At 38.3% G+C, this 14624-nt stretch overlaps 1 protein-coding gene across 1 annotated transcript in view; it reads left to right on the top strand.

Annotated features, from left to right (window-relative positions):
- LOC113988884 (very large A-kinase anchor protein) overlaps nt 1-14624 on the top strand; it is an 85015-nt gene that overhangs the window by 55337 nt on the left and 15054 nt on the right. Inside the window, exons 11-16 of the mRNA XM_027722873.2 lie at nt 684-719; nt 1785-1918; nt 3695-3821; nt 8360-8502; nt 10057-10183; nt 11206-11238. Coding sequence (XP_027578674.2) covers nt 684-719; nt 1785-1918; nt 3695-3821; nt 8360-8502; nt 10057-10183; nt 11206-11238 — 600 coding nt within the window. The remainder of the gene's footprint in view (nt 1-683; nt 720-1784; nt 1919-3694; nt 3822-8359; nt 8503-10056; nt 10184-11205; nt 11239-14624) is intronic.

The raw sequence follows: 14624 nt of genomic DNA on the forward strand, positions 1-14624 counted from the left end.
GGGGGGTGCAGCTAATTTTTGTGTTAATAGACAACACGTAGATCTACATATGAAAGAATGTGAAGGGGTATAACACATAATTCTTCTGTATACATAGCAAGCCTACAGAGAGAGAGTTTAAAAGCCATAAAGAAATAAGACCTAATAATGGTCTCTGTAGTCCCTCAAGTGAGGTGTCTTATTCCCTCACAGAACATCATTCACTGAAATTTCCAGAGAAGATGAAAAGAGCAAATTTGTTGTATTTGCTCTTTGACCATGAATATGTCAGCTTTCTCTCTCTTCTGGTCTTTATAATTTCTAGGAGCTCTACAGTCTGTGCTTAAGAAAGTCATACAACAAAGCTTTAAAAGCTAATTTTAAAAATTGGACAATATAAATTAGTTTAAAAACACATGGTAAATTATTTCCCTTATATTGCTAATAGACAATGAAGGAATATTTTTTAATTGCTTTCAGCCTTACAGACTTATCAATGCACTGATTTGTTTGTAGGTCAGGTTTATAGTGTCTCTGCCCTTTTGAAATATCAAAGTATTTAAATTAGCGTTTTATATGGCCAGCACTGAAAATGGTGAATATAATTACATAGACTTCATGCTCTGGTAGTACTGTAAAATATGTGTCAAAGTGTAACTTCAATTTTAATATAAATACCTGTTTTCCTCCCCATCTTTTTTTAGGGTGGACTGAAGGTACAAATGCCAATGAATGTCAAGGTAAGCACTGAGGACACTGAGAATAAAGTACTAGCACATTTGAAATATAAAGCCTTTATTTAAGCTGTTTTCTTTTTCTTGGGTATATGACATTTGATTAAGTATTCAGTGTTGGCTGCTGAAGAAGAATTCACTAATGCTGTCAAAGTCAGTGTTTCATGAGTTGTAAAAGCAGTAGTAGTTCATTTTTCACATTAGCAGAATGTCAATTTGCTATAGAAGAATTTTAAAGCTTTTACAAAATAAAACCAGTTTTTTTGACTTGACACATTAGTTACTGTAATGGTTAAGGGATGAGGAGAGATTTTCCCATTTAACATACCAAGTTTAAAAATAAAGAAGGAGAAAGGGAGGAAGGGTGCAGGAATTCCTTCCTATGCCTTATCCCAGTACAAGAGTTGTGAGTGAGACCATGATCCTGCTGTGATCTGAGGAGCAGAAAGCTAATCCAGAGTTATTGTTCCTTTTCCCTCCTTTTTCTAGTTCTCCACAAAAATGCTAATGCCTTAGGTAACTTTTAATTATACAAATACATGCACAACTTAGGAGTTTTTTAAAATACTGCAACAAATATTAATACTGTTAATAGCTGATCTGTGTGATTGGGCAGATGAGGAACCTGAAGGGGGTCATTCAAATAACTTTAGCAAAGTACAGGCAAAGACCACTCGTTTACTTTTGAAGGGTTAAGCTCCATCTGTCTACCTGTGACCAGGTAGGATTCACTGCAGGCTAATATTCATTGCCCAGGCACAGGATTACAGGATATAAATCATAGTCGTGTAGCTGCAGAGTACATTTATGTGTATAGAGTTGTGTAAATAAGTATCTTACTGTCTGGAAATGTCTGCAAATAGCCTGACAAGCCCATGTAAACCCAAATAGGGCCTCCAGCTTTCAGAGCACCCAGGAATCAGAAGGGCTAAGGAATACAATCCTGAATTTTCTTTGTAGTGATGGAGGGGGGAAAATGGGTCTTCCACATACTGTAGCAGTACATAAACACAAACTTCAAATTACTATTCAGGGCATACTTAGGTCATTGTTCAACTTCATGTTTTCTAGATAATAATATATGAGAAAACCCACTTTGGAGGATGGTCCAAAGAGTTTTCAGAAAATGTCACTTCTGTCCCAGCACTGTTTGCTGGCGAAGAGGAGTTCTGGGAAATTGGATCAATACGTGTAATTGGTGGAGTGTAAGTATATTTCATTTCTATAATTATTTATTTTAAAGGAGGAAAGCATAACTAATTGCTTAGAAGTGCTAACTAAGTGGTGATGGGAATTTTTCACAGGTAAAACATTTTGAAAAAAAAGGAGTATATGTCTCTTGTCAAGCATCACTCTTGGGTGCAACTACCTCTACATATGGCTTATCTTTCTGAGGGAATGTTGGAAGATAAAGCTAAATGTGTGAGAGGTGTGGAGTCAGTGTTTACCATTTGGATGTCAATAAACTAGGCCACTTTGTTCCTTAATGAGAGCATTCACACAGAGCTTTATTCATATTGCTTTATACTTCTGATAATCTCTACTTAATTTGCTGAAATGACCTTGGATAGGTGTGGTTAGTTCTTCAGTTTGGCATTTTAATACCTCTGAAACGTATAAACTGTTTTATTGTCTTAATGGTTTTCCTCTGTCACCTGTTGCATGTTGTCTGGAATTAAGAATCTACTATTAATTTCCTTTATTGAGGCATTGGATTGATTTGTTGTAGCCCTGCCCCTCTCTGTGTCATATAACACAGGGCTGTGTAACACAGTCCTCAGGTGGGCTCTCACAAGGCAGACTCAGCACCAGCTATTCTAGAGAGCTGCCAACCCCTCATGTTGTTCTTCCAGCCTCTTCCAAGACCTTCTGCCAAAGACCTTGGTAATAACACAGTTTTTAGAAAATTTTGGGTTTGTTCCTTAGGGGATTTCCATGTTATTATTTCACCATAAAGATTGAATAACATACATCCTTTCAGGCTGTTGTCAGAATCTTATGAGCACTAAATTAAAAACAAACTTAATTGTTACTCCTCAAGTAATCTCTTCATAAATGCATTGTGTATTCACTATCTGGGAAGCCTCAAGTTATTAAAAATCATTGTTCTGTCTGTTGTGGCAGCTTTTATTTTTAGTACTGCGGTAACCTAAACAGCTGAATTAATGTAAACCAAATGGTACTAAAAGTAAAGCTATCCCTGCCTGCCAAGATTCAGTGCCAACAGAATTTGTACAGCAGCCCTAATACTTACAAGGGAGCTTTGATGAAAAAAAAAATGCTTACAAGAAAGAAGGAGGGGGAAGCACTTTTTCAAATTAAGCTCCATTAGAGATTTCGAAGTTGGTATGGAAATACCTTCTTTTAATTGAGCCTTATCTATTTCTTAAAAATACTTTAAAAAGTTTTGTTCATTTAGTGCTAAAAGATATTCCATATGCAGTATACTTTATATATTCAATTTGCTTGTCTATTTATATGTCTGTGGTTTTGGATTCGAGCAGGAAACAGTATAAGCAGGCAAAATTCTGTTCTGTCGAAATCTGTTAATTTTGCCATCAGCTCCAGCAAGGGTAGAAACTCATTGTTTATTAATCCACTGAAGATATCTACTGCTTGTTTCTTTTATCATTGACAATTGGTGGCTTGGAATGTTTTGGCAACTGGTTGCTTATTAGTCTCTGTAGTACCAAATATTGGGGTTGGGAATATGGCTGACTGAGAGGAGGCACATGGAGAAGTGTCACATGAATAAACTGTTGTTGGATAGAGAATCACATGGGGGGATTTTGATCCACAAAGAACACTTCATGGGTTGCTGGTTCGTGGTTTCAAACAAGCATTGCTTTGTTCATCAGCTGAGTTTGTGATACTCATTTTAGCGTTCCTGGGATGTTCTCTTCCCCTTTCATTTGTTCTGGAAAACGGTGTGTGCAGTTGTTTTGCTCTTACTGACTTCTCTTTCCCTTGTTGTGCCATAGGTGGGTTGCCTATGACAAGGAACGCTACAAAGGCCATCAGTACTTGCTGGAGGAGGGAGATTATGAAGACAGACACTCCTGGGGGGGAGCTGACAGTGCCCTGCTGTCTTTCCGGTTCCTCCAGGCTGTAAGTACTCCTATGCATTTCACACAAATTATGCACAGCTCTGTACATAAAGAGAAAGGTTATTCTTTGTGTAGGGCACAGCTGTCCTGGGCTTAGTCATTCCATCTTTTGCCCGTGTTCATTCTCATTCTTCTCCTGCTGGCTGAAATTTAGGCTGAACTGTGCATACGTTGCAAAGCAGAAGCAGGTTCTAAATAATCTTTGTGATGCTCGTACAAAAAAAGTATATCGTGCAGAATTCCTTGTCTACCTGCCAGATTTTCCAAGGGCCTCCCTTCTGCACTTCAAGCTATTTGAATCTAACAGAATTTTCTTAAAAGCATAACGTGCCTAAGTGTACAGTGTACTTCTTTATTAAAATAAAAATAGCTTTCAACACAGCAGCTGTTACAAGCCTTAAAACAGCATTACCCTCTGTCTCTGTGATTTTTCTGCCAGAAAATTTTGGCAGCAAAAATAATCATGGTAAAAAAAATCCCTGCTGCTAAAATGGGTTTAGTGGAGGCAAAGATGAAATAATAATAAAAACTATCTGTAAGAGTCCAGTATTGGAGGCAAAGACTTCTTAGTGATGGGGAAACATGGGATTAGAACTTCTTTGTCATTTCCTTTGGTTTGGGTTTTTTTGTTTGTTTGTTTGTTTGAGGGTTCGAAGATTTTTTTTTTATTATTATTATAATGGGAACTCTGTGAACTTTAAATACAGCTGCAAAGAGTGGCTCCTTTTGAAACTCAGATTGTTCACTCTGATTTACTCAGTTTTGTATACTCAGATTCCTCATCTCCTCATCTGAGGAGATGTGATATTCCTGAGCCAGGAATTTTGTGAAGATTGAAGATAGGCATTTAGAGCAAACTTGCTGTCTCAACAGTCATTACCTTTTTTTAAAAATAAAAAGTTTATGTGAACCCAAGAAGGGTATACTTAAATTCACAATTTTCAGCTTTGGTTTTTATGAAAGGCACCTAGCAAAAGCTGTGTTTATAATCAGAATCTATCATACAACTTAAAATAAAGATAGGAGAATAAACTGAATTGAAGAAAACTATACTTCTTTAAATAATTTATTTTCAGGTTTCTGAGAAAAAACCAGGCAGGAAATTTCTTCGGATTCTTAATTTTGAATATGCAGAATCCTGTTCAATTACTGACTAATCTTAGTTTCTCTCTATTTTTCAGCTATACATAGGACACTTGAGCAAGTTAAATTGATCTTTTTAGATCTTCGTCTTGGCAAAGGTCGTAAATATAAGCTTAAAATTATGTGTGTGGCCAGTAAGAGTGACTCTCCACATACATGGATGTATTTAATTTGACTCACACCTGGGAGAGTTGGCAAGACTCAACTCATAAACATTTTAAAAATGTGTATCATTCACAGTCATAAATCAACATATATCATTCAAACTGGCATATAAATATGTGTCAATATTTAATAAAATACAAGTGCAGGGAACAATTTTCCTCAAGTTGTAGCATAACTAAAGGCAATGAGCTGCTTGCCAATAAAATGACTAAGGGCACTGGCATTCTGTTGTTTGGCTTGACCAGCAGATTGCCTGCCTGCCTCCCTCCGATGTGCACCACACGTGTCAGTGTTCAGGCTTGCCATATGCTCCCCTTCCTGACTTTGTATATGATACTTAAGGTCAGGATTTTAAAAATATTTTAGTACTAAGCTCTTGTTTTCAAGGGGACCTGGGCAAAAATCCAAAGCTAGTTCTGTGTGCATAACAGCAAATGTACAAGATCTTCTCCATAACCTTGGAAATTCCCTCAGGAGAAGCAATGGGGGGTGTTCCTACATATCAGAACTTTATTGCCCTTCCCTAGAATTCTGGTTTAGTCAAATTGAATTTAAGATTCTCTCTAGAAGATTTAGGATTTTGTGAAATGACCATGCATTACTCATGGTCAGTTTAAGTAGGGAGTGGGGTTGGGCATTGACCCTGTTCTTATACACACCCACCACTGTCTCATGGAGGGCCAGTTCAGCCAGACTCGTATTTTTTTCTACTGGAGCATCACACCAGGTGACCTTGGCTGTGTTGGCTTTGAGGTCAGCCCAGACCTGAAAACAATTCAGCCTGGCTCACAGGGCCTGAAGCTGAAGCTAATGAGCCTCGTGTACCTGAGTCAGCTGCAGGCAGAGTCGGATCAAATGTCTTTGTGTCGTGCTCCCAGAGCGGGGAGTGTGGTCCAGAGGCACGTAAAGGCTCTTCAGAGAGCAGGGTACAGCATTCCTCATTAGCCTGTGTCAGTCCCAGCTCCCTCAATGGGGTTTAGTGCTCTGCAAAGCTATTCAGATATTCCTGCACCACGACACTCGACATGACAGGTTCCACCAGAGCCTGTTAGCACCAGGAAAATCCAGCCCCTGTTTCTGTACACATGGCAGTGGCTGCAGTCGAGCTGAGGCAGGAATTTCATTTCCTGACAAATCTGGAAGGTTAGGCACTGCACACAAACAAGGGGTTGCTGCACATCACCCCTCCTCACCCACTGGTGAAGATGGTCACAGGCACACTGCAAGAGCTTCCAGGTTTTAGCTGTCTTACGTATTTCAAGAGCTAATGTGGGGATTTGGGGAGTGTTTTGAAAGCAGAGACAGAAAGATCTTGTGGGATTGTTTTTTTCCAGCTACTGCCAAGCTCCATTATCAGCATCTATATTGAACACACCACAGTCAAATACAGAGCCTGTTCCTGAGGGCAGGCAGCAGTTTGCACTTCATGCTGGTTTGGGGGGCAGTTGCATTTACTTCTTTTCTTCAGTGTCAAGTGAATGTGTGAAGCTGGGATTTTGCCCATGGCTGAGTGAAAGAGCAAAGTTTCTGAGTCTTTTTCAGAGTATGTTGACTTTGGAGCTTCCCCACTGATGTTTTCAAGTCTGCAATGATTTGCCTTGCTCTGAAAGTCTTTTCTTATAGAAGTATTTCTCCTATCGCTTATTGTAAGAGAAACTATAGTGGAAGTTTAGGCAGGAAAGAATGATGACTGAATTTGAAACATGTTTTAAATGTAATTTGACTTGTGAATATATTTCAGTATTTTAAATGTAGTCAAAGAAATTCTGTGTAGATTTGATCTAAATGACTTTTCAGGTACTTTTATAAAGTTTTTGCTTTAGGACTGTTAAGAGTAGCTGTTTTTCATTTGCACCAATACTGCACTGGTTTGATTGGTTGTTTGTTTTCCAGAAAAGTAGTCTGAAGCTGCAGTTGTTCATGATGATTTTGTCAGACCTGGTACTTTAATTTCTAGTGTATACCTGAAATAGTTGCAACTGTTTAAATAAATTAAAGAAGGAGGTGGTCAACTTAGTAAGAAAACCAGTTTTACTACATAATTTGTTCCATCACCTAGTGTCCTGTAAACAATGCAGAGAGCTGGAGTTACATCAAGTGTTTGTTCTAAAGTTAGTTTTCATAATTCCTTGTGATTGTATCCTGTACAAAGATGTGGTGTCCTTTAAAGAGCCCAACCAAAGGAATCTGGCTGCATGCTTGGTCTGGCCTTAATTTCTAAGTGGGTTTTGACAGTTATAAGTCTTTATTTTCTCAGTGTAGCCTTCAGCATATTGCTCTCTGGTTGGTAACGTTGAAGTGCTACAGCAGCAAGTATTTAGTGTAATAATTCCTATGGTGTCCTCATATGTTTGTGGATCTCTGTCAGCCACATTGTTTGCTTGATAGCCTTTGTTTCTTGTTTGAAAGACTTAGCTTCAACTTATTATAACATTGCTGAATGTTTGAGAAACACTGAAATTCAGTTCATGGTTTATGTTAAAAGTTAAAGGAATAAAGTGAATGGATTGTTGTTTTCTGTTTTCCCAAGCAGTGACTGAACTGCATGCTTAGAATTGCTAAGTGGTTAAAAAGTTGAAGATTTGAAACCCAAATTCAAATAATCTGAAGCTGTGCAAGTAATGTGGTCAGGGAGCTAAGCCAGCTGATAGCAGAGAGCAGTGTCACACAGCTATGTAAGAGGGAACATGACAGAGTTAAGCAGGATTTATTAATAGCTGTAGTGATTAGTCATGCCGCGGATGTATCCAAAAAGTACAAATCCCTTGTGCTGGAAAGGTGATCTTGCCCAGTCTTTTCCTCTCCATGGTTATTGCCATGTTGCTGGGAAGGGATGAGGAAGGAGAACTTGAAGTAAAAAGCTGTAGTAGTGATAATACTTGGAATAGTCATTTTTGAAGTTGTTGGAAGATCCACGACTCTTCTCTTGCCCACATGGGCATCTTTGCGCTCTCAGTCATCCTCAGAGAGGAAAGGATGGTGCTGAGGGGCAGCAGGTTCTTTATCTCTTCAATGGGAACCACTGAAGGCCATATCAGATTGCCAGGCTGCCAGTTTTTACAGAACTTCGATGCCAAAATATCCCCTAAAGATCCACAGAAGGGATCCAAGTCCCTTCACTGCTTTATGAAACGCTGTCTTTCCAGCTGTAACTCTTTTCCAAAATGTTTTTTGTTCTGAAGTGTTGCTGAGCTGTGACAGCCTGTCTTCTAACCCTGTGCTGCCTCTTAGGATTTCATAGAGTCATCAGTGGCACTTTTTCAGTCTGATGATGAAGATGGGAAAGCATTAGACATCACCAATGAAGAAATCCCGGATTTGGAGAAGGCTGGATTTGGCCCAGAGACGAGATCTATTCTTGTTAGGAGTGGAGTGTAAGTCTACTGAAATACATGGAGGGAACTCTTCAGTATCTTTGTGCATGTTTGGGGGCATCTTTTGACAGAATGTGTTTCACATGCTACAGGTGGTAAACATTTGGAGGAGAAAAATGTTTCTTTATGTTTCCTTGGTGAATGGAAGGGGGAAAAAAATAACTTTAGTTTTCTGTAGCTCTCATGCTTGTACCTTGATTTGGATCTGGACATTCTTGTTACTAGACAAAGCTTGTGATGTTCCTCCAGAGGTGTCACTGTAGTTTCATTATAAAGGAGCTTTGGGAGTAAAACAGAAAAGAGATTTTAGGTATGTTAAGGTTTTGGAACAGGTGGAGCCTGTATAGAAAGGATAAGATGTGCTGTATTTGTAAGAAAGTCAGACTGCTGGCACTGAATGTTTTAATTTTATAGAACTATTTTAACTAAAAGGAGGGGTTAAACCAAGGGGTGTGGAAGAGTAGCTGGCTCAAGCTGGTACAGTCTACAGGGTGGACCTGGCTAACATTTGGTGTGCATATGTGAAGTTCAGAAGGAAAATAAACAAGGAAACAAAGAAAATAAGTAAGAAAGGTAAATTAGACCACCTGCAGTGTCTGTTGACAGACAGACATATGTGGTATTAACTGATGGAGCAAGGACAAAACTCTAAAGTGCCAAAAGCCTAAAAATTAGTGTGAGGGAGCTAGAATGCTTGGCATGAAATAACAACTCTGATCCAGCAGATACTGCAGAGACTGACAGGAAGGATAAGCAGGGGAGTCACCCACTCCATGGGAATGATGGAGTAGGCTATTACATGGAAGGCAGGGGTACTGTGCATGAAAAATAATATCAAATGCTAAAACATAAAAGATTTATGGGAAAATAGCACTATGGAATCGTGGGTTGAAATTCCAGACTTTTAATAGTAATTTTAAAAGTACAATATTAACATTGTCATGCCTACCCTAATGGTGATGGTGATAGGGATCAGCAGCTGTTAAGTGAGACTAAGAAGGCTTCAAATTTAGGATGGGTAGCAATAGGGGGACTTGGAACTGCTCACACAGGGGCTGATAATTAGTGTCTCACGAGGATAAAATACCAGAATGAAAGGCTGCGACTCAATTTGGAGAGGAGGGATACAAATGAGAACTGCAAAATCCTGAGGATTGTAAGACAGGTTCAACGCAGTAGCATTCCCAGAGTCTTGCATGACAACAGTTGAAGGGATGCTTTACAGAACTATGTGATACTGAATATTCAGTTGAGAGAGATTTGAAAACTTGTCAACTAAATTTCTTTCCTTTGTGTTTCTTGTTTCTGAGAAAAGCATCATCTCATGTTGAGTGTATATTTGATGGAAAGGCAGAGACCCAGAGTTGTGTGTTTGTCAAACACTGTTTGCAAATTAAGAGCAGAAAATCAAAGGTGTAACAGTTTTGTCTCCTCAGGTTTAATGTTGCACTGTCTGTCAGATGGGCTTTTTGTTGCGTTTAACTTGCTAGCATTGTCATCAGACTGCACAGAAAAATGTGATGGTTTTGGTTTAATTTTTGTGTCATTCTCCAGGTGGGTGGCATATAAGCAGAAATATTTCTGTGGAGAACAATATGTATTGGAGAAAGGAAAATACAAATGCTTCCTTGACTGGGGAGGATCCAATAAAATCATCATGTCAATTCGACCTGTGAAGTTGGTGAGTTACCAGAACTTGTTAAGGGGGAAACTTGAAAGAAATGAGGCCTTTGGAGTCCAGAACATTTCATATAATTAAACAGGACAGCCCACATTATAACAACTTGTCTGTTTATTTGGAAACAACTTAAAGACCCTTCTAAATGACATCATGAGTCTGTTCAGACTTAAGTGGACACTGTGGATCTTTCTGTATCTTGAGAAAATTATCAGGGAAACCTCAAAAGAAGAACTTCCCTTTGGCAGACTGCATAAAGGGAAAGAATAACCTGGCCTGGAAAGATTAATTTGCTTTAAAACATAGTAATTTATAATACCTAATCAATAATGGATATAAAAATACTTGAGAATTTATCTGACTTATGTTGTTGTTGTGTAATAGAAGTCTGATTTTTTTATTATTATTATTTTTATACTGAAATATTTGTAATACACACAGTGAATAAAGACAGGAAATATTTTTAATCCATTATTCAATCCAAGGTAATGTAACTTGCCCAAGCAGATTAGTACCAGAACTGTCAAAACCCAAATGCAAAGCAAAGACAATCCTCAGTAATAAGTATTAAATAATAATAAGCAATAAATAAATAATAAGTATTAAATTATACTAATGGACTGAAAATAGGAAAGGAACATTTAACCTTATTTTGAAGATCACGTGTTTAAAGAGCTGTTGCAGTCATCTGTTGTTTTTAATTCTGCATCTTTTCAAGAAACAGCCTCAAAAACAAGTACAGAGACATTTGCATGGACTCTAATCCACATTATACGAACTAATTAATGCTGATGCAACTTCTCTGTGTGAAAGGCACTGAACAGTCAGGCAGGTAATCATGAGCTTACAGGCAGCTGATGGCAAAAATGGGGAAGAGAATTGTGCCAAGAGCCTGGGAAGTGTGTTTTTTCTCTGCTCTTGGGTTCATAATTAACAAATTTCAGGAGCTTGACATGTCTCCTAGGAAATTAATTGTAATTGATTTGGGGGGTTTTTAACATATGTGTATGTATTTCTTGTTGCAGGAACCACTTGGAATGAATGAGCCTCCACATTTGGTATGTTGACATTATATTACTGTCTTTAGTCCTAAGCTACATTTAATAATTAAATACAGGCAATGTTGAATGTCTTGCTTCAGATGATCCCTCAGTTACTTCAAATGATACCTCAGTGTTATCATTTCATACAGCAGATCACTGATGGATGAACCCGGTAGATGTAGAAAGGTTAAGTTTGCTGATGTTCTGCTCTTTGCTTTATTCCAGATCGTACCCTTTAGTATTCTGTCCTCAAAAATGCAAGCAGCCCAATAGGTTTTGACTGACTTTGGGTCTCTGTAGCTTTTTATTTTCCTCTTCTTCCCTTCCTGTTCCTGGAAAGTCTCCCTCACATTCACTCGTCCTTCTCTTGGTGGCAGATTTTCGTTCCGTTCTTTTGCGCTGTATCTGGTTTGTCACTGCTGTGTTCACGGATGAGGTGAGGATGAAAATATAAACTGCAGAAAATTGAATTGCGCTTTCCAAACCTGCAGATGCATCAACAGAATGGGTTTTTTTAGTCTTGAATGCTGGTAGCTCTGCTTTTCATAGTCTCTTTAAGGAGCAAGGTAACCCCATGGTTACCTTTTCCTCACAGTAATATTAAGACCTTAACTGAACACATCCTGGTTATAATAAATCTGTGCTAAATCTCTTCTATGATACATTCTGACAGTTTCCCTGAAAGTTGTGTCTGACTTGGTGATAACTTAAAATGAGAAAGTGGTCCCTATAACTCACTGTTAGTCTCAAGAATGAGTTAGTTTGGGGTTTTACACTTTCGGTCCTTATCTTTTGAGGTTACATTCCATTAATGGACCTTTGTGTTATCTTTCTAAAAACAAAATCCTACTCTGTGCTCGTCACCACACATGGTCTGTGACCCCTGCAATGTTCTGTCCCAACAGGGCTCTCCTCCCTTCCAGCATTAGTTTTTTGATTTGTCTTTTTGTGTCCTGGAGTGCACTGCTGGTGTGGGTGATGATGGGAGGGGCTGCATTGCTCTCTCTGTGACATGCTTTTAATTAAGCAAATTTGGAAAAGTTTATTTCAAGAAACATGACATTATTTTTCAGACAAAAGAGACTTTAAAGTTTGCTGAAACAGAACTGTTAAGCTCTAAGTATTTTGTCATCTGGACACAATTTTGCTCTTTCTTCCTTGGATGGGAAATAACATACACTGTGTTGTTTAGCAGGTGGACCACACCCTCCTTTTTCCCAAAGTATCCTAGTTCTATGATTTTATGATTAACCCAGGACTACAGGAAGTGTTTCCTGTCTGAAGACATAATTGGTGCATTATTTTAGTCTTAAACACTGACTTCCTGCCAGACCTATTCACATGGCAGTTTGCAGCCAAATCCAAAGACTTACAAGAATATATTCACAGTAAGGCCTTGGTAAATGCTACCAGATAAAATAACCACCTCAAATCAAACCAGAGGGGTCCAAACAGTTAAAGACAATTTTCTTTCCATCTTCAATTCTTCTATTTTTTCAGGATCTCCCAAAAACTGTTGTTTGAGTGCATTACTTCAGTCTACAGACCTTTAAGATCAATTCAAACCTTTGAAGTTTCAATAAATTGTGCTTTATAGTCTTTTTATTTCCCAGAAACATGAAGAAAACTGTGTGTATGTATATACACACACAGTCACCTTTAAATACTGACCTGTACTGGATTGTGGTTTGCCTCTTGTGTTCTCTAATAACAGTCCTAACACCATTTGTAAAAAAATTACTATTGTGATTTATCACAATCCTGGTTCTTGTAGGATTCCACTCCAAAGCTAAGGAAGGAAGAACATCATTCATATCCCTACAGCTCTTATAGGAGGGGAAATAATTTGAGTAAGTTTTTATGGGAAAACATTTAAGCACTTATGATAAGTAAAGGACAGTCTTTTGGATAAATATGAAGAATTTCCTATTCAGAGTAAAATAAAAGCTTTCATCTGTCCAGCAGTCTTTTGGTTTGGAACTTCAAAGCATGGTGCATAGGAGCTGGCAGGTCCTTAAACATCCTGATGTTTGAGCCTTGTATAAGCCATATATTGGTTATTTTGAATGATGATACATTCTCCCACTTTTAATAAGCGTGTATCTGAGCTAAGGGAAGTGTTTTCGCTGTCTACAACAGTGTGTCTTCTTTTCACTCCTGTGTTTGGTTGCTCATCAGAAATTGAAAAGCAGCTAAATTTTCTTAAATCTCTCAGCAACTCCCCTGACCTTTTCCTCCTGCCAGGCTCCCTAATAAACCATGGACATACAGTGTCTGAAATCACTGACTCTGCAAAGCCATTTCTTTTATTTATTGAAATGAAGCTTGGTTTTGCCCAGCAAGAACAAAGCCTCTTTCAGTAGCAGCCGACTTGTACAGATGATTTAGGAAGCAGAGATAATTGCTGTGATACCTTATATTTGTATTTTAATGTGCTGTCTGTTGAACTTTTAGGAAGCGAAACCTCATATAATGATGTGCAAACCCTGACAAACCAGAGGTTGCTGCACTCTGAGGCTAATTGCAGATGCTCAGTGTTTGCACTGAGGAATCACTACTTCACCCCAGCTTTTGTCAAATTAAGACCATCACTCATTATTAGATACATTCTATATTAAAATGAGTTGTGGATCTTTTTTAAAAGCCTTGCATAGCACATGGCCTATGAAGGAAAGGGAGGTGTGTGTACATATATATATATTCCTTTTTGTAAAGAGCTTTTAGATGAGTGGGTAGAAAATACTATGTAATTACAGCTTAAATGGATGTTTTGTGACATAGCAGTGTGATCGAATTTACAGAAAAATCAGTTACACTTTATTTACTGTATTGTAGCTGATCTGTGTTCTCCAATTAGCAATTACAGCATGTAAGACCAGGTTAAGCCTTTCTTGTTGTTTCTAACAGGAAACATATTCATTTGTTTTAAAAACATAGACTGAGCTTTTCCATAAAATCATTTGCTGATACTTGTGTTTGGCTTTCTCAATCTGTACTGGCAAAAGCATTTGATTTCTTTTCTTTGGCAGGAAGCTTGGCCAATTTGGGGCATGAAGGGGGAAGTAGCTTTTGCAACAGCCATCGTGTTTTTCTTCCATTACAGAATATGAGCTATTCTCTTGATACAGTTAAATTTTTCATTCTTTTCCAGCCTCTCTTTCAGGCTTTAAAGTGAAATTCATCTCAGTTACCCAGTGGCAGCCCAAGGGTGCAGAATTTTGGGCGACTTTGCTGTAGATCACAGCCTATATCATACTAGGTTTTTTCTTTTATTTTTTTTTTCTGTTTTCCTCTTTCCTTTTACTGCAGCACTTTCAGCCTTGTTGCTTTTCAGGGTGAATTGGTCACGTCTTACTGGTGGGGCGTGGTCCAGTGTGACTTGTAGTTCTTCACTGTGACAT

The sequence above is a fragment of the Pipra filicauda genome, unplaced genomic scaffold (genome assembly GCF_003945595.2).
Source record: "Pipra filicauda isolate LSUMZ 115617 unplaced genomic scaffold, ASM394559v2 scaffold310_size866816_pilon, whole genome shotgun sequence".
Classification (NCBI taxonomy): domain Eukaryota; kingdom Metazoa; phylum Chordata; class Aves; order Passeriformes; family Pipridae; genus Pipra; species Pipra filicauda.